Source organism: Schistocerca americana, chromosome 3, assembly GCF_021461395.2.
Source record: "Schistocerca americana isolate TAMUIC-IGC-003095 chromosome 3, iqSchAmer2.1, whole genome shotgun sequence".
Lineage (NCBI taxonomy): Eukaryota > Metazoa > Arthropoda > Insecta > Orthoptera > Acrididae > Schistocerca > Schistocerca americana.
The window spans coordinates 863,756,514-863,778,037 of NC_060121.1; the positions used below are offsets into that span (position 1 = coordinate 863,756,514).

General features: G+C 42.1%; 1 protein-coding gene across 1 annotated transcript in view; it reads left to right on the forward strand.

The window, feature by feature from the left end:
- LOC124605334 (cell division cycle protein 27 homolog) overlaps window positions 1-8,879 on the forward strand; it is a 231,427-nt gene extending 222,548 nt beyond the window's left edge. The window contains exon 15 of the mRNA XM_047136940.1: window positions 7,744-8,879. Coding sequence (XP_046992896.1) covers window positions 7,744-7,856 — 113 coding nt within the window. The 3' untranslated portion in view covers window positions 7,857-8,879. The remainder of the gene's footprint in view (window positions 1-7,743) is intronic.
- Window positions 8,880-21,524: the final 12,645 nt, after the last annotated feature.

Sequence of the window (21,524 nt, forward strand, 5' to 3'; positions counted from 1 at the left end):
ATGAGATCCATCCTTCATGAAATCCTCCCCACTCCACCAAGAGTGTCTTTCCGCCATCCACCTAACCTTCGTAACCTGTTAGTTCATCCCTATGAAATCCCCAAACCACCTTCCCTACCCTTTGGCTCCTATCCTTGTAACCGCCCCCGGTGTAAAACCTGTCCCATGCACCCTCCCACCACCACCTACGCCAGTCCTGTAACCCGGAAGGTGTACACGATCAAAGGCAGAGCCACGTGTGAAAGCACCCACGTGATTTACCAACTGACCTGCCAACACTGTGATGCATTCTATGTGGGAATGACCAGCAACAAACTGTCCATTCGCATGAATGGACACAGGCAGACAGTGTTTGTTGGTAATGAGGATCACCCTGTGGCTAAACATGCCTTGGTGCACGGCCAGCACATCTTGGCACAGTGTTATACCGTCCGGGTTATCTGGATACTTCCCACCAACACCAACCTATCCGAACTCTGGAGATGGGAACTTGCTCTTCAATATATCCTCTCTTCCTGTTACCCACCAGGCCTCAGTCTCCGCTAATTTCAAGTTGCCGCCACTCATACCTCACCTGTCATTCAACAACATCTTTGCCTCTGTACTTCCGCCTCGACTGACATGTCTGCCCAAACTCTTTGTCTTTAAATATGTCTGCTTGTGTCTGTATATGTGTGGATGGATATGTGTGTGTGCGAGTGTATACCCGTCCTTTTTTCCCCCAAGGTAAGTCTTTCCGCTCCCGGGATTGGAATGACTCCTTACCCTCTCCCTTAAAACCCACATCCTTTCGTCTTTCCCTCTCCTTCCCTCTTTCCTGATGAGGCAACAGTTTGTCGGGAAAGCTTGAATTTTGTGTGTATGTTTGTGTTTGTTTGTGTGTCTATCGACCTGCCAGTGCTTTTGTTTGGTAAGTCACATCATCTTTGTTTTTAGATATATTTTTCCCCTGTGGAGTGTACGCACATGTGTCAGAAATAACACTATTGGTAGCAAGAGCATCAGTCATAGATCAAATTTAATGTGTCTAAGAGTAAAGTAAAATGAGCACAGAATCAGTGAATCCACAGTGCATATGAAGTGTAATTATTATGGATGGCAGAAGACTTAGAAAATTTCCTTTGAGAGTGTAGACATGAAATGAGGGATTTCCAGGATTTGTTGAGCTGGAAAACCTTCATCTCGCTTCAGCAGGTTGTCTGCTAATTTTATTTCCACATCTTCCTTGACCACTGAATCCCAGTGAGATGAGGCTGTAGCCAGTATCTTAACTGTCCCATTATCAAAAAATGTAGGCTTTCACGGCTGGTGTTGTCTTCAATTAAAACTTCCTGGCTGAGAGGCTGTGGTTGATGTATAAAGTTTCCACCTAACGTTTCGTCTCCATCTGCGGGAGACAGCTTCTGAGATCATCCGGCTGCTGCCACTGAGGCTCCAGGTACCCTCGCATTTATAGAGCGCATACAGGGCACCACCATTCGTCACGTGATGCCGACGGTATGCCTATCTTTGGAAGGCATCGTCATTCTTGATTAAGAGTAATCGATTGTCTTTCTGCTGGCACAACGTTGACATCCAAATTTTGTCTAACTTTACTTTTCTATTAAAATTGTTATGGTGTTCGTGAATCTCTATTGCTTTTCTATACATGCAAGCATGATAATGGGATGTTCGTGCTACAACGCTTGTATCATTAAATTTAATTTCGTGGTTCCCATCTTGAAAAACATGCTCAGCTACGGCCAGTTTTTTGATGTGTCCTAAGTGGCAGTTTCTTTTATATTCAGCTAAGCGGGTGTTTACACTTCTTTTCATTGTTCCAATATATACTTGTCCACAGCTGCATGGAATTTTGTATACCCTAGGTGTTGCTAGGGGGTGTCGGGCATCTTTTGCAGTCCTTAAATATTCCTTAATCTTCTTGGGGGGCCTGAAGATTGTTTCTATCCCATACTTGGCCAGAACTTTCCCGATACCGTCCATGACACCCCCCCCACCCCACCCCCCGGATGATGATTTGATTCCTTGTGGAGGTATCGATCCGTGTGAGTGTTCTTTCTATATACCTTGTGGCCCAGCGTCCCATTCACCCGTTTAATTACCGACACATCCAGGAAATTGAGTTGACCATTGCTCTTTTTCTCCAACGTAAACTGTATCTTCAGGTTAATACTGTTCAGATGCACCAAGGAGACATCCAGCTCCTTTTCACCGTGAGTCCACACTACAAATGTGTCAGCAACATAGCGGTACCATTTTACTGGCAGTCTGCAGCACTCGCTGTTCGAAGATCTCCATAAATAAATTGGCAACAGCTGGGCTGAGAGGGCTTCCCATCGATCTGTTCGTAAAACTTGTTGTTGTACAGGAAATAAGTTGTCGTCAGGCAGTGTTTAAATAAAGCCACTATGTCAGTCGGAAAAATATCTGCTATATATGAAATAGCTTCGTTTACAAGCATCATGGTAAACAATGACACTACATCAAAGCTCACAAGAATATCAGTTAGGCTGACGTTAATCTCCCTCATTTTTTCAATAAAATGTGCTGTGTTTTTAATGTAACTGTCTGTTCTGCCAGTGTATGGTTGCAGCAAGCAGGCGAGATATCTGGCCACCTCTTGTGTTAGAGATCCTATGGCAGTCACAATCGGTCTCAACGGGACCTATGGTTTATGTACCTTTGGGAGTCCATATAGTCTGGGTGGATAAGCTTCCGTTTTGCAGAGTTGTATTTTATCATCCAAAGAAAGAGAAGATTGTTTTACCAGTTGATTGATATTTCTCAAAATTTTGGTTGTAGGATCCTTCTGAAGCTTTTTATACGTAGTGGGATCCAAAAGGTCACTAATATCCTTGTGATAATCTTCGGTGTTCAGCAAAGCTGTAGCATTTCCTTTATCAGCTGCAAGTACAATAATGCTCTTGTGCCCTCCTTTCCAGTTGAGACAAATTGCTGGTAGGTGGTTTCGCTCTGCTTAATATTCTGGCTGTTTCAGTCCTGATTTCATCCGCGGAATGCAATGATAACAAACGGATTCCTGCCTCCACATTCGTTATAATGTCCTCCGTAGGAACCTTTAGTGGTGTGACTGCAAAGTTGCTGAAGAAGGCGAATGTATTGCTGGTGTTCAGTTCAACACTCTTTCGAAGTGCATATTGTTTGTCCTATGTAACTTGTACCATACTTAAAATGAATTTTGTATTCATTCGCCTCTTGTAAAAGCGGATCGCCCTCCGCAGGTCCCAGAAGAACTGTCGTCTTGGTTGGTGGAAGGAAATTCACATCCACTTTGTTTCTTCATTATTCGTGTTATTTTGGAAGAGAGATTTCGCACATACAATAGAAAAGCTGTAGACCATACATTGATGCATTCTAAGTCTTCATCCATCCATAATTATCACATTTAATCTACAGTGTATGAAGCGATTAGAAGACTTTCAAGTGACCAGGCTTGAGAATGGCTAAAAGATTGTCAACTGAAATATTGAAATGTGAATTAAAAATATCCTGAGTGCTCACCCAAAAAATGATAGTAGTATTCAGTCTGGCGGGAAAACTTCAGAAAACTTTGAAATGGTATGTAGAACAATGTGTGGCACCAGTGCATGGGTGTTTAAAACCAATTGTTCAAAAGCATCAACAATCTGTACTTTCATGACATCAACACTCCAGTACATCACTAAAGAAATGTAGTCCATTTACTTGCAGCAGACTTGAAAGATCTTAATCACCCCACCTGTAACCATGATTTTGTCTCAAAATTGTGAAAAGCAAAAATTCAGATGAAGGCACAATAATAATTTTGTACAGATGAAGAGCATGTGCAAACAAGGGACAATAAACAATGCATAGAAAAGTGAAAATTGTTTATAGAGTAATATAAGGTGGTCTTTTTTTAATATAAAAAGCATTTGCAGTCTGTTGACTGTATATTATTAATGAATCCACAGAGTAGTTGTTGTTGTTGTTGGTTTTATTATTATTATTATTATTATTATCCTCCCCCCATGAACCATGGACCTTGCCGTTGGTGGGGAGGCTTGCGTGCCTCAGCGATACAGATGGCCGTACCGTAGGTGCAACCACAACGGAGGGATATCTGTTGAGAGGCCAGACAAACATGTGGTTCCTGAAGAGGGGCAGCAGCCTTTTCAGTAGTTGCAGGGGCAACAGTCTGGATGATTGACTGATCTGGCCTTGTAACATTAACCAAAACGGCCTTGCTGTGCTGGTACTGCGAACGGCTGAAAGCAAGGGGAAACTACAGCCGTAATTTTTCCCGAGGACATGCAGCTTTACTGTATGATTAAATGATGATGGCGTCCTCTTGGGTAAAATATTCCGGAGGTAAAATAGTCCCCCATTCGGATCTCCGGGCGGGGACTACTCAGGAGGGTGTCGTTATCAGGAGAAAGAAAACTGGCATTCTACGGATCGGAGCGTGGAATGTCAGATCCCTTAATCGGGCAGGTAGGTTAGAAAATTTAAAAAGGGAAATGGATAGGTTACAGTTAGATATAGTGGGAATTAGTGAAGTTCGGTGGCAGGAGGAACAAGACTTTTGGTCAGGTGATTACAGGGTTATAAATACAAAATCAAATAGGGGTAATGCAGGAGTAGGTTTAATAATGAATAAAAAAATAGGAGTGCGGGTTAGCTACTACAAACAGCATAGTGAACGCATTATTGTGGCCAAGATAGACACAAAGCCCATGCCTACTACAGTAGTACAAGTTTATATGCCAACTAGCTCTGCAGATGATGAAGAAATTGATGAAATGTATGACGAGATAAAAGAAATTCTTCAGGTAGTGAAGGGAGACGAAAATTTAATAGTCATGGGTGACTGGAATTCGACAGTCGGAAAAGGGAGAGAAGGAAACATAGTAGGTGAATATGGATTGGGGGGAAGAAATGAAAGAGGAAGCCGCCTGGTAGAATTTTGCACAGAGCATAACTTAATCATAGCTAACACTTGGTTCAAGAATCATGAAAGAAGGTTGTATACCTGGAAGAATCCTGGAGATACTAAAAGGTATCAGATAGATTACATAATGGTAAGACAGAGATTTAGGAACCAGGTTTTAAATTGTAAGACATTTCCAGGGGCAGATGTGGATTCTGACCACAATATATTGGTTATGAACTGCAGATTGAAACTGAAGAAACTGCAAAAAGGCGGGAATTTAAGGAGATGGGACCTGGATAAACTGAAAGAACCAGAGGTTGTACAGAGTTTCAGGGAAAGCATAAGGGAACAATTGACAGGAATGGGGGAAAGAAATACAGTAGAAGAAGAATGGGTAGCTCTGAGGGATGAAGTAGTGAAGGCAGCAGACAATCAAGTAGGTAAAAAGACGAGGGCTAATAGAAATCCTTGGGTAACAGAAGAAATATTGAATTTAATTGATGAAAGGAGAAAATATAAAAATGCAGTAAATGAAGCAGGCAAAAAGGAATACAAGCATCTCAAAAATGAGATCAACAGGAAGTGCAAAATTGCTAAGCAGGGATGGCTAGAGGACAAATGTAAGGATGTAGAGGCTTGTCTCACTGGGGGTAAGATAGATACTGCCTACAGGAAAATTAAAGAGACCTTTGGAGAGAAGAGAACCACTTGTGTGAATATCAAGAGCTCAGATGGCAACCCAGTTCTAAGCAAAGAAGGAAAGGCAGAAAGGTGGAAGGAGTATATAGAGGGTTTATACAAGGGCGATGTACTTGAGGGCAATATTATGGAAATGGAAGAGGATGTAGATGAAGATGAAATGGGAGATAAGATACTGCGTGAAGAGTTTGACAGAGCACTGAAAGACCTGAGTCGAAACAAGGCCCTGGGAATAGACAACATTCCATTAGAACTACTGATGGCCTTGGGAGAGCCAGTCATGACAAAACTCTACCATCTGGTGAGCTACATGTATGAGACAGGCGAAATACCCACAGACTTCAAGAAGAATATAATAATTCCAATCCCAAAGAAAGTAGGTGTTGACAGATGTGAAAATTAACGAACTATCAGTTTAATAAGTCACAGCTGCAAAATACTAACGCGAATTTTTTACAGACGAATGGAAAAACTGGTAGAAGCGGACCTCGGGGAAGATCAGTTTGGATTCCGTAGAAATGTTGGAACACGTGAGGCAATACTAACCTTACGACTTATCTTAGAAGAAAGATTAAGAAAAGGCAAACCTAAGTTTCTAGCATTTGTAGACGTAGAGAGAGCTTTTGACAACGTTAACTGGAATACTCTCTTCAAATTCTGAAGGTGGCAGGGGTAAAATACAGGGAGCGAAAGGCTATTTACAATTTGTACAGATACCAGATGGCAGTTATAAGAGTCGAGGGGCATGAAAGGGAAGCAGTGGTTGGGAAAGGAGTGAGACAGGGTTGTAGCCTCTCCCCGATGTTATTCAATCTGTATATTGAGCAAGCAGTAAAGGAAACAAAAGAAAAATTCGGAGTAGGTATTATAATCCGTGGAGAAGAAATAAAAACTTTGAGGTTCGCTGATGACATTGTAATTCTGTCAGAGACAGCAAAGGACTTGGAAGAGCAGTTGAACGGAATGGACAGTGTCTTGAAAGGGGGATATAAGATGAACATCAACAAAAGCAAAACGAGGATAATGGTATGTAGTCAAATTAAATCGGGTGATGCTGAGGGGATTAGATTAGGAAATGAGACACTTAAAGGAGTAAAGGACTTTTGCTATTTAGGGAGTAAAATAACTGATGATGGTCGAAGTAGAGAGGATATAAAATGTAGACTGGCAATGGCAAGGAAATTGTTTCTGAAGAAGAGAAATTTGTTAACATCGGGTATAGATTTAAGTGTCAGGAAGTCGTTTCTGAAAGTATTTGTATGGAGTGTAGCCATGTATGGAAGTGAAACATGGACGATAACCAGTTTGGACAGGAAGAGAATAGAAGCTTTCGAAATGTGGTGCTACAGAAGAATGCTGAAGATAAGGTGGTTAGATCATGTAACTAATGAGGAGGTATTGAATAGGATTGGGGAGAAGAGAAGTTTGTGGCACAACTTGACTAGAAGAAGGGATCGGTTGGTAGGACATGTTTTGAGGCGCCAAGGGATCACAAATTTAGCATTGGAGGGCAGCGTGGAGGGTAAAAATCGTAGAGGGAGACCAAGAGATGAATACACTAAGCAGATTCAGAAGGATGTAGGTTGCAGTAGGTACTGGGAGATGAAGCAGCTTGCACAAGATAGAATAGCATGGAGAGCTGCATCAAACCAGTCTCAGGACTGAAGACCACAACAACAACAATTATTATTATGGGACATGGCTCATGAAAATCTGTGTTCATTGCCGTTCTAAGGGAGATCACTGCATCCTTACATTAAAAATTTGTCTATCATTTTCTTAATTTTTTTTTAATCTACTTGCTTTTGACCTAGTGCAGATTCTTGTATCCTTCAGTAGTACATGAAATAGAAAATAGATCTCACTGTCAACAGCATTGTAAAAGTGTCAATCACTGATATTTGAGTTATGATGGATTTTGTTTTGCATGTGACTAGTGCTGAGACAGTTAAAAGAAATAAAAATGGACTGATAATTTATTAGTCCATTGTACTTGCAAGCTTACAAAAAACTTACCTTTACTTTCAAGAATGAGGCAAGTAAGATATTGCCTAGTAAATGCTCACAAAGTAATTTTTAATGGGCTAGACAAGAGCTAGTGCTTTTTCTAAAGTGTGCTTAAATTGTTTCAGTTGGTGAGGATTTTCCTAGCGAAGGTAGCTCAGCTCCTGTCCACGAGTCTTCTTCGCAGGAGGGAGTAGAATTTGAAACTCCTCGTGTAATTGATAGTGACGAGAGCCTGTAGCACTCCATCAGCTTCTCCACAAGAACCTGACTGTTCTTGAAAAAGACAATGTTGCCTCCATACAACTTTTCACTTTTAGCCGTTTTTACAGAAGGCCTTCTATACCTCATTGAAGTAATTCTGTTACCACTATTGATTCTGCATGTAATGAAAATGGAAATTTTATAATAAAACTTTTTGATTTGGTTCCTGTTTCTATAAAGGACTAAGAAGTTAACAGTTTTTGAATTTATCACATCGTATTTGTTAAACATGACATGTGAGTTCAGAACTGTTGTAACAATTCAGAAATCTTTTGTTTAAACTTTGGATGACATTTATTTGTGATTTACAGTATTCTACTTAAAATTATAATGATACTATAGTATGCTTTTTTTATGGAGGTATATTTCACAACGTGTAAAATTTATCGTCAGTGTAATTTGGAATTTGATGTATATACATAAATTGTGATGTCAGTAGGCAACTACTCAAAGAGGAAATAATGCTTTAAGTGTCTAGATTTTATTTTAAAAATCTGGCGTAATACTGTAAATTGTACCAAAACTTCTACTTTTCATAGTCTTTAATTTTATTATATTCCTTCAAGAATTTGGGTGAGTCAAAATTTTTGTATATATATATATATTGTTGCTCATTGACTGTATAATAATATTTATATTTATTTATTAGCATGCCTGATGTAAATGACGTTATTGTATCATACTTGTATAAGTTACTGTTGAAAACAAAGATGTATATAATGTTTATTAAAGCAGTGGTTTCTTATTAGTACTGATGTATAATGTTATGTGACTGCTAAGAATATTCTTTTCAATTTGCACTGAAATTTATTTGCATTTACAGATTATTAAGTTTTATACTTTTATACAACTATAGACTGTTTTATGTAGGTTTTCAATGGCAGCGCACACTGAGTACAACTATGATCCTGTGGGTGCTAAGTACTGGATTATCTTTTTCTGTGACTGAGAACTGACAGATGATTGAAGCTTAAATATAAAAAGAGTTCTTTGCATCACATATGTTGTATGTTCTTGTATTGTTACCCTGAATATTTTAACTGCATGCCTTTACAGCTTCTCCCAGGTCAAGTGTTAATATTTAAAAAATTATATTAAAAAAGCTAGATATATTTGCCCTTGTACTTAGTCATCTGTTAAGAGAGGAGGGGAAATATGCACAGGAATTATATTGCCATGCCGTTTTGTTGCTAAGGATATAGATGCAGCTTGGTTGAACCTGCTGTTGCATAATTTGATCTCAGTGCCCTCACTGAAGACAAAATTGCGTTAGTTTTAAGCATGGAGTTACTCTCTTGCCTTGTCAAATACAATTTTGTATATGTGTCTGAGACAGTGCTTGGTATCTGCTATTTTCCAAGTCTCTGTATTTGATGTGGCATTTGAGTTCTGCACAATGCTTACTGTATATTTAGATGGTTCTTTTCCTGTTTATTATATCTGATCAGTCAATAGTCAGAAAGCACAAATGAGAAACAGTGACTATTGGGGCTTAGGGTGAAGGGAAAACCATTCATTCCTAGCAAGTGGACGTGACCATGGAAGAAAGGATTAGTGTAGCAAGGTTGAAGTGGTGTAGTCGTGAGAAATGTGTGTAGCCTAATCAACTTCTATGACAGTACACAAACAACTTACAGGAATTCAGCTAGGTAAAATTTACAGCGACTGCCGATATTTTGGCGGGAGTACACCCCGCCGTTTTTGAGGCACAATCTGCAACGGACAGGCGATGTACAGGCAAATTTAAAACATCGGTTCTTGGAGTAATTCAGGGAAGATAAAACACACACACACACACACACACACACACACACACACACACACACACTGAACACTGCTGAACACTAGTGCCACCAAAGACAACTAGAGTCAGAGATATCAATAGTGAGACTACGAACTAGCAGATGAGGTAACATTGATTCTGTCCCTCGGTTTTTTGACAAGGGAGAGAGCAGGATACCAAGCAGAGATTAAACAAAAACCTCCATCACTGTTTACAAGGTTGCTCACTAATTTAATCTCAACTGTCTCCTTAATAACACTGTCCCAATATCTGGATGTGCATTCCAATATCTTGGCATTGTTATATACGAGTGTCACTCCAAAAGAAATGCACACTATTTTTTTTTTTATATCTATCTTTTATTCTACATGTTTGAAAGTTTTACAGTGTGTAGATACATCCTTTAGGAACAATATTTTCATTTCTCCACATAATTTCCATCCCTCTCAACTGCCTTACACCACTTTGAACCAGTGCCTGTATACCCGCACGGTAAAATTCTGGACCAACCAGTTGGAGCCACTGTTTGGCAGCATGCACAAGAGAATCATCATCTTCAAACCTTGTTCCACGAAGAGAGTCTTTCAGTTTCCCAAAGAGATGATAGTCACACGGAGCCAGGTCAGGACTGTAAGGCGGGTGTTTCAGTGTTGTCCATCTGAGTTTTGTGATCGCTTCCATGGTTTTTTGACTAACATGTGGCCGTGCATTGTTGTGCAACAGCAAAACATCTTGCTTTTGCCGATGTGGTTGAACACGACTCAGTCGAGCTTGAAGTTTCTTCAGTGTCATCACATATGCATCAGAATTTATGGTGGTTCCACTAGCAAGATTCCTTTGGAATCAAAAAACACCGTAGCCATAACTTTTCCAGCAGAAGGTGTGGTTTTGAATTTATTTTTCCTTGGGTGAATTTGCATGATGCCACTCCATTGATTGCCTCTTCGTCTCAGGTGAAAAATGGTGGAGCCACGTTTCATCACCTGTCACAGTTCTTCCAAGAAATTAATCTCCACCATTCTTTTACTGTTCCAAAAGTTCGCTGCAAAACATTTTTCTTGTTGTGTTGCTTGAGGCTTTCCCGACGGACATGTTGTATATATGGTTCTTGGGCGAGACTTGGAGTTCTCACTATGACATCCGATGTCTCGCCCGAGAACCATATATACATTTTTCTTGTTTCTTTGTGGTCCACTGTCAGCATCCTGGGAACCCACCTGGGACAAACCTTTTTTTAACGTCAACACTTTCAGTATTCTGCAAACACTTCCTTCCCCTATCCCAATGTAGCGTGACAATTCGTTCACTGTGATGCATCTGTCAGCAGTCACCAGTTCGTTAACTCTGCACATTGTCTGGAATGTGTGCAATACGAGGCCTGCTGCTGCGAGGACAATCCTCAATATTGCCGTGCCCGCTTTCAACATGTAACCTGCTTGCCCACCGACTAACTATACTGCGATCGACAGCAGCATCTCCTCTTGTGGATGTTTCCCAATGTCTCGTTATCACAGCACAGGACTTCTATGACAGCACGTTGCTTCTGACAAATGTCAAGTGTAGCAGCCATCTTGAAGACATGCTGTGACGGCACCACTCAGGGGAACAGGTTGAACTAAGTTTGAAAACCAGTGGGAAGGATGTATCTACACACTGTAAAACTTTCACACATGCAGAATGAAAACTGTATTTTTACAAAAATAGTGTGCATTTCTTTTGGAGTGACCCTCGTAACATAGGGTGACCAGTATCCAAATGTTTGGCAATAGCAGATCTACTTGGCTGCTGTAATCATGTGTGCTGTTTATGCTCAGTACATCAGTCCTCCACGGTCATGATAGTCTGGCCAATATATGCCATGCCATAGCTACAAGGAATGCAATATACACCTGTCTTACACAAATCAAGATCGTCCGTAACAGAACCTAAAAGCACTCTAATTTTAGATGGTCGGACAACACATTTCATGTTGTATTTCTGTAAAATACGACAAATCGTGTTGGAAGTGCTTCCTATGTAAGGCAAAAGGCAGTAGACTTAGGTGTCAACTCAGTATTATTACCAATCACCCAATGCACAGTTGGTTGATAGCGCAATGCACATTCAGTCTGTCTTTCACTATAACCATTTTGACGAACCCTTCACGCTGAGCCAGATGGTGACAACTATTAGCCTGCAAATACAAGTTGATGTGAGTATGTTTCCTGTAAACAGCATGTCCCAATGATCCATCATCCTTCCTCCTAACCAAAATGTCAAGAAAGGGAAGGTAACCATCCTCTTCCACCTCCATCGTAAAACGAATGCTGAGTTGGATCGAGTTCAGATGTTCTAAAAAGGCACAAATTCTCCCTACCACGAGGCCAAACAACAAAGGTACCTTCAACTTATCTGAAGAAACAGGCGGGTTTGAAAGGTGCCGACTCCACTACACTTTTCTCGAAGTCTGCCATAAAGAAATTTGCAATCACAGGAGGCAACTACATCTATCTGCTTGTAATATTGGTTATTGAATAAAAAGTAAATGGATGTCAACACGTGCCGAAAGAGATTAGTTAATTCAGCGCCAAACCTAACCTCAGTTAATCGCAATGACTCAGAGAGAGGAACACGAGTGAAGAGAGAGACCACATCAAAACTTACTAAAATATCAGAGTCACTCAACTGCAGTCCCTCCAGACGACGCAAAATCGGCTGAGTTTCTGATATGATGTACACACCGACCAACTTCTAGACTCAACAGAGAAGCAAGGTGCTGGCTACACGATATGACGGAGTGCCGATATTCCTCACTATAGGACGGAAAGGAAACACTTCCTTGTGTATCTTCGAAAGACCATATAACCTAGGGGTAATTGCACTATAGGTGTTAAGACTCTTTGATAATGTCCTGCGACAAACCACTGTTCTTCAGGAGGCTGTTGGTTTTTCTCTCAACACTGTGTGGGATCAGTATTGATTCTGCGGGCAAGTACAATGCGGCCGTCGTTTTAAACAAACAAGATTATGTACAGAAGATTTATTATCTGACTCAGCATATTGCAGAATCGATGCTGAGCCCACAAAAAGTGTTGAGAGAAAGACCAACAGCCTCCTGAAGAAAAGTGGTTTGTCACAGGACACTATCAAGAGTCTCAACACCTATAGTGCTGTTCCCCCTAGGTTATATGGCCTTCCGTAGGTACACAAGGAAGGGGATCCTTTCCATCCTATAGCGAGTAATATCGGTGCTGCGACATAACGTGTAGCAAAAATCTTGCTTCTCTGTTGAGTCCACAAGTTGGTCGGTGTGAACATCATATCAGGAACTCAGCTGATTTCTTATGTCGTTTGGAGGGATTGCGGTTGAATGACTCTGATATTTTAGTAACTTTTGATGTAGTCTCTCTCCACTCGTGTTTCTGTGCCTGATTCTTTGTGGTTAATTGAGGTTGGGTTTGGTGCTGAATTAAATAATCTCTTTCGGCATGTGTTGACATCCACTTACTTTTTATTCAGTGACCAGTATCATGAGCAGACAGATGGAGTTACGATGGGTATTCTGTTGTCTCCTGTGATCACAAATTTCTTTATGGAAGACTTCGAGGAACACGCTTTGGAGTTGACACCTTTGAAACCCGTCTTTTTCTTCAGATATGTTGATGTTACTTTTGTTGTTTGGCCTCATGGTATGGAGAATTTGAATGGCTTTTTAGAACATCTGAACTCGATCCACCCGAACATTCATTTTACGATGGAGGTGGAAGAGGATGGTTACCTTCCCTTTACGGAAATACGATGTGAAATGTTTTTTCTGACCTCCATCTAAAATTGGAGTGCTTTTGGGTTCTGTTAAGGATGATCTTGATTTGTGTAAGGTGGGTGTGTATCGCATTCCTTGTAGCTATGGCATGGCATATATTGGTCAGACTATCATGACCATGGAAGACTGATGTACTTAGTATAAATGGCACACACGATTACAGCAGCGAAGTAGATCTGTTATTGCCAAACATTGCTTGGGTGCTGGTCACCCTATGTTATATGACAATGCTGAGATATTGGCATGCCCGTCCAGATATTAGGACAGTGTTATTAAGAAGACAGTTGAGATTAAATTAGTGAGCAATCTTGTAAACAGTGATGGAGTTTTTTGTTTAAACTCTGCTTGGAATCCTGCTCTCTCCCTTGTCAAACAACAGAGGGACACAGTCAATGTTACCTCACCTGCTACTTCATAGTCTCACTATTGGTATCTCTGATTTTGGTCATCTTTGGTGGCACTAGAGTTCAGCGTGTGTGTTTTTTATCTTTCCTGAATTACTCCAATTTGCCTGTACTCCTGCCTAAATATCAGCAGTCACTGTAAATTTTACCTGGCTGAATTCCTCTAAGTTGTTTGAGAATTGCATACGCCAGGAGAAACCCAGGTCTGTATGACAGTAATTGGAAATAAACTTCTGAGGATAAAGACCAGTTGGACATCAAAGAGAGAGGTGATGGGACCTGATTAAATAAGACCACGAAAGGATGCTTTGGTGAGGGAGGAAATCTATCACAGCGGAAAGAGAAGTAGACAAATTGCTTGACAACATCTGATCCTGCTTGCTGGAAGGACACCCTCAAGATGATAAATTTCATATGCATCAGCCCATTGCCTGCAGATGCATCCCCGTAGTTCTCCACATGAATTGATCTGTTACCTCTCATGTATCATGGCCCTTGATTCTTCTTGTATCTCTTAGCTGCCTTTATCCATAGCAAAAAAGTTATTTTTAAGCTTAGGAAATCAGCAGATTGATGTTTTCTGTTTTAAGAAATTTGTCATGTTACTATCGCTCATGCTGACAATGCAAGGAAAAGGATAGATTGCTACTCACCATAAAGATGAGACTTTGAGATGCAGACAGGCTTCGACTTAGCTTTCAGCCAAGGCCTTCTGCAGAAAAGAAAACGTACACACATTCATTCACACAAGCAAGCACACATGCGCACAGGACCGCCATCTCCAGCAGCTCAGACCAGGCGAACTTTACTTGTAGAGCATTAAAGGTACAATAGCAGTGTGAAGTCTGGAGTAATTCAGCAGAAATTAATTGTTGAGGAGGAACAGTAAGCTAGTGTTAGGTGGCTGCACTGGGTAATCAAATGTGAAGGGTTAGAATAAATAGTTCTGAACCGAGTGTGAAGGCACCTGTGCGACACTTGGTGACTGATTTGTGCATTAAAACCCTGCTGCTGCATGTGGTTGCATGTAACGGGTGTTTTCTGCTGCACTTATCAATTTTCCAAATATATAGCTATGCAACTACAGATGATGAAACTCAGAATCAACTCTGTTTCACGAGAAACTGAAGTAAAGCTTTTGGGTTCTGACAGACTTTAGTGTTGGGGCATAAATACTACCAGTAGATTACTCTTATTAGCAAAAAATTGAAACATTTTTCCCCAGGATGCTACAAGTATTTAGTGTGATGACAAATATGCCACAAAATAATTTGAGTACTGAACAATTTTCTAAAACTGTTAATTGTTATTAGAATTTAATAATTTCTATAGGATGGGACAAATATGTGGCTCAGGGAACAGGGTTCCAAGGTACAAAGAAACACAGCAGAGGTCCTGGTCAGCAAGTAGCTAAAGCCAGATTGAAGCTGGAATTGCTGCAGTCTCATCCGAAATGCTCTGCTGCAGCTCTTGAAGACTATGGGAGCTGTTGTGATACACCTTTGACATGAGGGCTTCCCACACAAAGTAATCGCACACTGATAGATCAGGTGAGCTGGTTGGCCAGCTAGGGCCACAACCATACTGACCTCTGCCAAAAACACTTGTCAGGCGTGAAGGTTGTGTAAATGTGCTTCAAGGTTCGGCCGGCTATAAGGGCAGTTGCTCCATCCTGTTGGATGTAACTGTAAGTCTTAAATGCTGCCACAAATGGTTTCAAAATACATCCACTCATCTGGTCCACTTTTGTTTGCCACACCCCGTTTTCATGTAATTGACTGTAGGGTTGTGCATGCAGTAATATTTTATTGCAAACTATTCAAATTAGAGTATATTCACTTTATTTCACCCAAGAACTACCCCTCCCCCCTGCTAAAAGCATCACCCCCTTCTACTGTGTAAGCAATTACTAGGATTACAATTCTGTTCAAACATTTATCTTTTGTAAACGTTACAGGGGCCAGAATTTGTCTTGACATGGGTGTTTAGACAACTAGGGAGGCATTGTACACTGGGTAGAAATTTACACTACTGGCCATTAAAATTGCTACACCAGGAATAAATGCAGACATTAAACGGGTATTTATTGGACTAATATATTATACTAGAACTGACATGTGATTACATTTTCACGCAATTTGGGTGCACAGATCCAGAGAAATCAGTACCGAGAACAACCACCTCTGGCCGTAATAACGGCCTTGATACGCCTGGGCATTGAGTCAAACAGAGCTTGGATGGCGTCTACAGGTACAGCTGGCCATGCAGCTTCAACACGATACCACAGTTCATCAAGAGTAGTGACTGGCGTATTGTGACGAGCCAGTTGCTCGACCACCATTGACCAGACGTTTTCAATTGGTGAGAGATCTGGAGAATGTGCTGGCCAGGGCAGCAGTCGAACATTTTCTGTATCCAGAAAGGCCCGTACAGGACCTGCAACATGCGGTCGTGCATTTTCCTGCTGAAATGTAGGGTTTCACAGGGATTGAATGAAGGGTAGAGCCACGGGTCATAACACATCTGAAATGTAACGTCCACTGTTCAAAGTGCCGTCAGTGCGTACAAGAGGTGACCGAGACGTGTAACAAATGGCACCCCATATCATCACACCGGTTGATACACCAGTATGGCGATGACGAATACATGCTTCCAATGTGCGTTCACTGTGATGTTGCCAAACACGGATGCGACCATCATGATGCTGTAAACAGAACCTGGACTCATCTGAAAAAATTACGTTTTGCCATTCGTGCACCCAGGTTCATCGTTGAGTACACCATCGCAGGCGCTCCTGTCTTTGATGCAGCATCAAGGGTAACCGCAGCCGTGGTCTCCGAGCTGATAGTCCATGCTGCTGCTGCAAACGTCATCGAACTGTTCGTGCGGATGGTTGTTATCATGCAAACATCCCCATCTGTTGACTCAGGGATCGAGACGTGGCTGCACGATCCATTACAGCCATGTGAATAAGATGCCTGCATGTCGACTGCTAGTGATACGTGGCCGTTGGATCCAGCACGGCGTTCCGTATTACCCTCCTGAACGCGCCGATTCCATATTCTGCTAACAGTCATTGGATCTCGACCAACGTGAGCAGCAATGTCGCGATATGATACACCGCAATTGTTATAGGCTACAATCCGACCTTTATCAAAGTCGGAAACGTGATGGTACGCATTTCTCCTCCTTACACAAAGCATCACAACAACGTTTCACCAGGCAACACCTGTCAACTGCTGTTTGTGTATGAGAAATCGGTAGGAAACTTTCCTCATGTCAGCATGTTGTAGGTGTCCCCACCAGCGCCAACCTTATGTGAATGCTCTGAAAAGCTAGACCATTGTCTCTGGATGCCAAGACCAGGTTGTGAGCAAATGCACATGATCGGAGAAGCAATCTGTGTGGTCGTCCTCCCCCTCTCCATTCTGCTATCCCACCCCTTTCCCATTGCCCAGATTGCTTCTCACATCACACGCAGTTGCTCGCAGTCTGGCCTCAGGCCAGTGGTCTCATGAGTGCATGTGTGTTCTCATCATATTTTTAATTTAGCTGACTTGCATATGTGAGACACTATTCTTCAACTGCCATAGTTACCACACCTGAGACACCTGAAAACCACAAACCCAAAAGCACTGAATATCATGAAGTACCTTAGTCAAAGGTCTGGAGGAGCAGACAGGGTGCTTCTGCTTGTTTTATCGGGCTTTACGGTTAGACTACGGCTGCACAGTTTACAGTCAGCGAGGCCGTCTTACCTGCAGATTATTGACGCTATCCACTATGAGGGGATTAGGCTAGCCACAGATGCTTATAGGGCCAGCCCCGTACCCAGTTTGTGCCGACATTGAGGAACTGCCACTCACCATCTGGCAGCAGCTCCTCGTGGCACATTAGGCATACAATTTTCTTGCAGCTCCAACATCACCTGTGCGCATCCACCTCTGGGACCCCTTTTCTGCAATTGTCCACGAGCAACAGTGCCATTTGGGATCCGCTTGCAGTGTGTGCCAGTCACTAGATGTGGAGCATGTAGTGTTACAAATCCAGGTTTTTAACCACCTGCCACCATGTTTACTGCAGAGGCCCTGGGTGATTTTAAATTTAGTGCAGTACAGAAGAGATTGCACATCTGCATATATTTTTATATTTTATTTTCTGCCATTTTAATTGTACACCACAATTCTACAGCTGTCTTTATGGATAGGTCGAAACAGAGGGTACTCCATTGGATGTTCTCTTGTTTTCCTTGATTGTGTCATCAAGATCTGACTGTCTCGAGACTTTACTGTATTTGATGGCACTGGAGCAGATGAGGCATTCTTAAGAGTGCTAAATTCCTTGGCTGTTCAGACTCACTGAGTGCCCATAACTCTCTGCAATGTTTACACTTGGCAAATAAAGTAGTCCAGAATATCCAGAAACCCTCGTCCAACTATGACAATTAGGGAAGGAGACGTCTTTCTGCTGGGTACCAGGGCACATGGGTATTGCACAGAACGAAAGGACAGATGTAGCAGCCAAGGAGGCATGTAGTTGTTATCACCTGTTGAGGTGCAGAGTCGTGTCAATGGAAAGACGAGTGGCTGGAAGTGACTGATGATAAGCTGTCTCTCAGAATGCCCACAAAGCAGCCATGGCGTACTTCCACTCAGCCACGAAGACAGGGTTAGATCCTCCTTACTTGTCCTCACATAGTCCACAGCTCTATGATGCATGGCTTCTTGTTCTGACGAGAGGACCCTCCATTGTGTGGTGCCTGTTGCATACAGATCGCTGTGTGCTGCATATTACTCAACTGTGTTTTATTTTCAGACCAGAGGGTAGCTGCAGATTTTCAAGCAGATGTGCCCTTTATTGTAAGTGATGCTGAAATTAGTGTGGATAGAGTTTTACGGTATTGTGATGTGTCCAACTTGTTTTCTAAAACTGCAGGGAGATGTTCTTAATGTGTTAACAGGGTGACTGGCTCACCCACGTTTTTCATAGGCAGTCAGCCAGTCACACTTCCATGTGCCTTTATTTTAGCTCTTACATAATTTTACTTCTGTTTTAATCCCATGTATAGGACCTTTCACCCTTCTCTGTTGTATACAGGCCAGTGATGTAGAGTGAATGTGTGGGTCCATGTGATTGAGGTGGGAGTGAGTAAGTGCCATTTTAAAGGTTTCCTCCAAACTATGTGACAACAATTTTAGACACATTATTATACACATTCATTTCTTTTAGTATGTGTAAGGGCACCGATAGCCTTTGTGTTGAATGCCCATAAGCTCCACCACTCACCGTCTCTCTCTCTCTCTCTCTCTCTCTCTCTCTCTCTCTCTCTCTCTCTCTCTCTCTGCAACACATCTCTTTCTTGTGTTTTACATGTCACCTTCCAAACCGCACCATACACTCCGATGTACATGCTACACTGTATCAACCGTGCTGGTTGTTGGTGCAGCATCTCATGTCCCACATTAATACCCCCAATACCATTAATCCCAGACCTTCAAATTGATCTCTCTTCCTGTATAACTCTTGCATATTTTCGCCTGTTGTTTTCTGTACTTTCTGGTGCCGCACAAACTTTTTACTTCGTCCTACCAGCCCCCCCCCCCCACCCACCTTTATTCCAGGATGCACATACTAAACTCATCTAATCTAGTCACATCTGTTATCCCCATTCTTCAAACATATCTGCCCTCTGAACTGCAACCCATAGTATAGTATTTTTATTTATTTTTATCTTTAGATCTCTGTCAGTCACACTCTCTCAAGTTTTATCCTGTTTGCCCGTACTTCATCCATTCTGTCCTTTTTGTGATTTTTTCCATGTATTATAGCAATTTTTTCACACGTTTTCTAAGTTATTTATGTATTTCTATCCATCTTCTACTGCTGGCCTTTGCTCACTCTATCTGCACCAACACAGAAAAGTTTCCTTATCCCTAGTCAGAACCTAGTCTCAAATGTTGTTCCTTGTTGCTGCCCGGCTCATGGAATCCCTCCAAATGGCCTTACCATCAAACTACCCATCTCTGGCTGCAACCCCTCTTTCCATAATGACCTCCATCTATTCAGATTCTGCCACTCTTCAGCCCTCACCACCTACTCAAGCAAAACCATTTAAACCAGGCCAAAACCTCCTTGCAAAGCTGCTCTGCAGTCCCAAATTTCTGTATCCCATCTCTCATATTGAAACTCTTGCCCTCCAGGAACTAGAGCAGTATGCACAATGCCACCTCAAAAAAGCTCCCCAACCTGTTCACCTCCACTCTCACCTTGACTACAACTATCCACCACCTCTGCAACAGCCTCCAATCCTACCCCTCGCCCCCCCTTCCCCCATCCACTCATAGTTGAGAAACTGTGCTTCACAGACCTACAACATTTACTAGACTCTCAAAAACTTCCCACCTCCACAATACATAATCCAGAACTTAAACTGACATGAAACACTGTCGTGAACCTTTCCTCAAAAAGCCTTGTCCCACAGAAGCATCAGTCCTTTCCAAAGGCCTTGCCATTTGGCTCGCTCCCAAATTCAATCCTGCTGGACTTGTTAAAGACCTTCTCCTGGTCCCTATGGTGTAAACATGTTTTTGCCACCAACACTGTCAGTCAGACTTAACCCAAAACCAATGTTGAAAACTGCCCAACTCAGTTCACTCCCCCAGCCAATTGCAATCCCCCCCCCCACTTCCCCCAAATCACGCACTGTTAACTTTCCAGAATTTCTTAATCTCGAACATTGTCTCCCCATCATTCCTCGAATCCCTCAACATGCAAGCTAATCTTACATTCACAGAAAGAACTGCAATCCACCACCTAAAAACTGCTCCCTCCTACCTTCTACATGCTTCCTAATGTCTATAAACCCTACCGACTAGGACACCCATTGTGGCCAGTTACTGTGCTCCCACTGGAGAATCTTTACTCTCATAGACCAACACCTTCAGCCTGTTACTCACAACCTGCCCTCCTATGTAGAAGACACCAACCATTTCCTCCACTGACTCTCCACAGTCCCTGTTCCTTTACCATGAAGTGCCCTGTGTGTCACTCTTGGCTGGGTGTTGTGTGCTGTGTGCTGTCCTTAGGTTAGTTAGGTTTAAGTAGTTCTAAGTTCTAGGGGACTTATGACCACAGCAGTTGAGTCCCATAGTGCTCAGAGCCATTCGAACCATTTTTTGTCACTCTTGATGCCACCTCCCTTTACACAAACATCCCTAATGTCCATGGCCTTGCTTCTGTTGTACACTTCCTTTCCCAATGCCCAATGGATTTCAAATCTACAACCTCCTTCCCAGTCACCATGACCAACTATATCCTCAACCACAATTAATTCTCCTTTCAAGGCATCACCTACAAACAAATCCAGGTACAGCAATGAGCACCCACATGGCACAATCCTATGCCAACCTATTCATGGGCCATCTAAAGGAATCTTTTGTAACCAGAATCCCAAACCTTTTACCTGATTCAGATTCAATGATGACATCTTCACGATCTGGATCAAGGGTGATGACCCATACCCACATTCCTCCAGAATCTCAACACCTTCTCTCCCATTCGCTTCACCTGGTCCGCCTCAACCCAACAAGCCACCTTCCCCAGTGTTGACCTCCACCGCAAGGATGGCTGCATCAGTATTTCTGTCCACCTCAATCC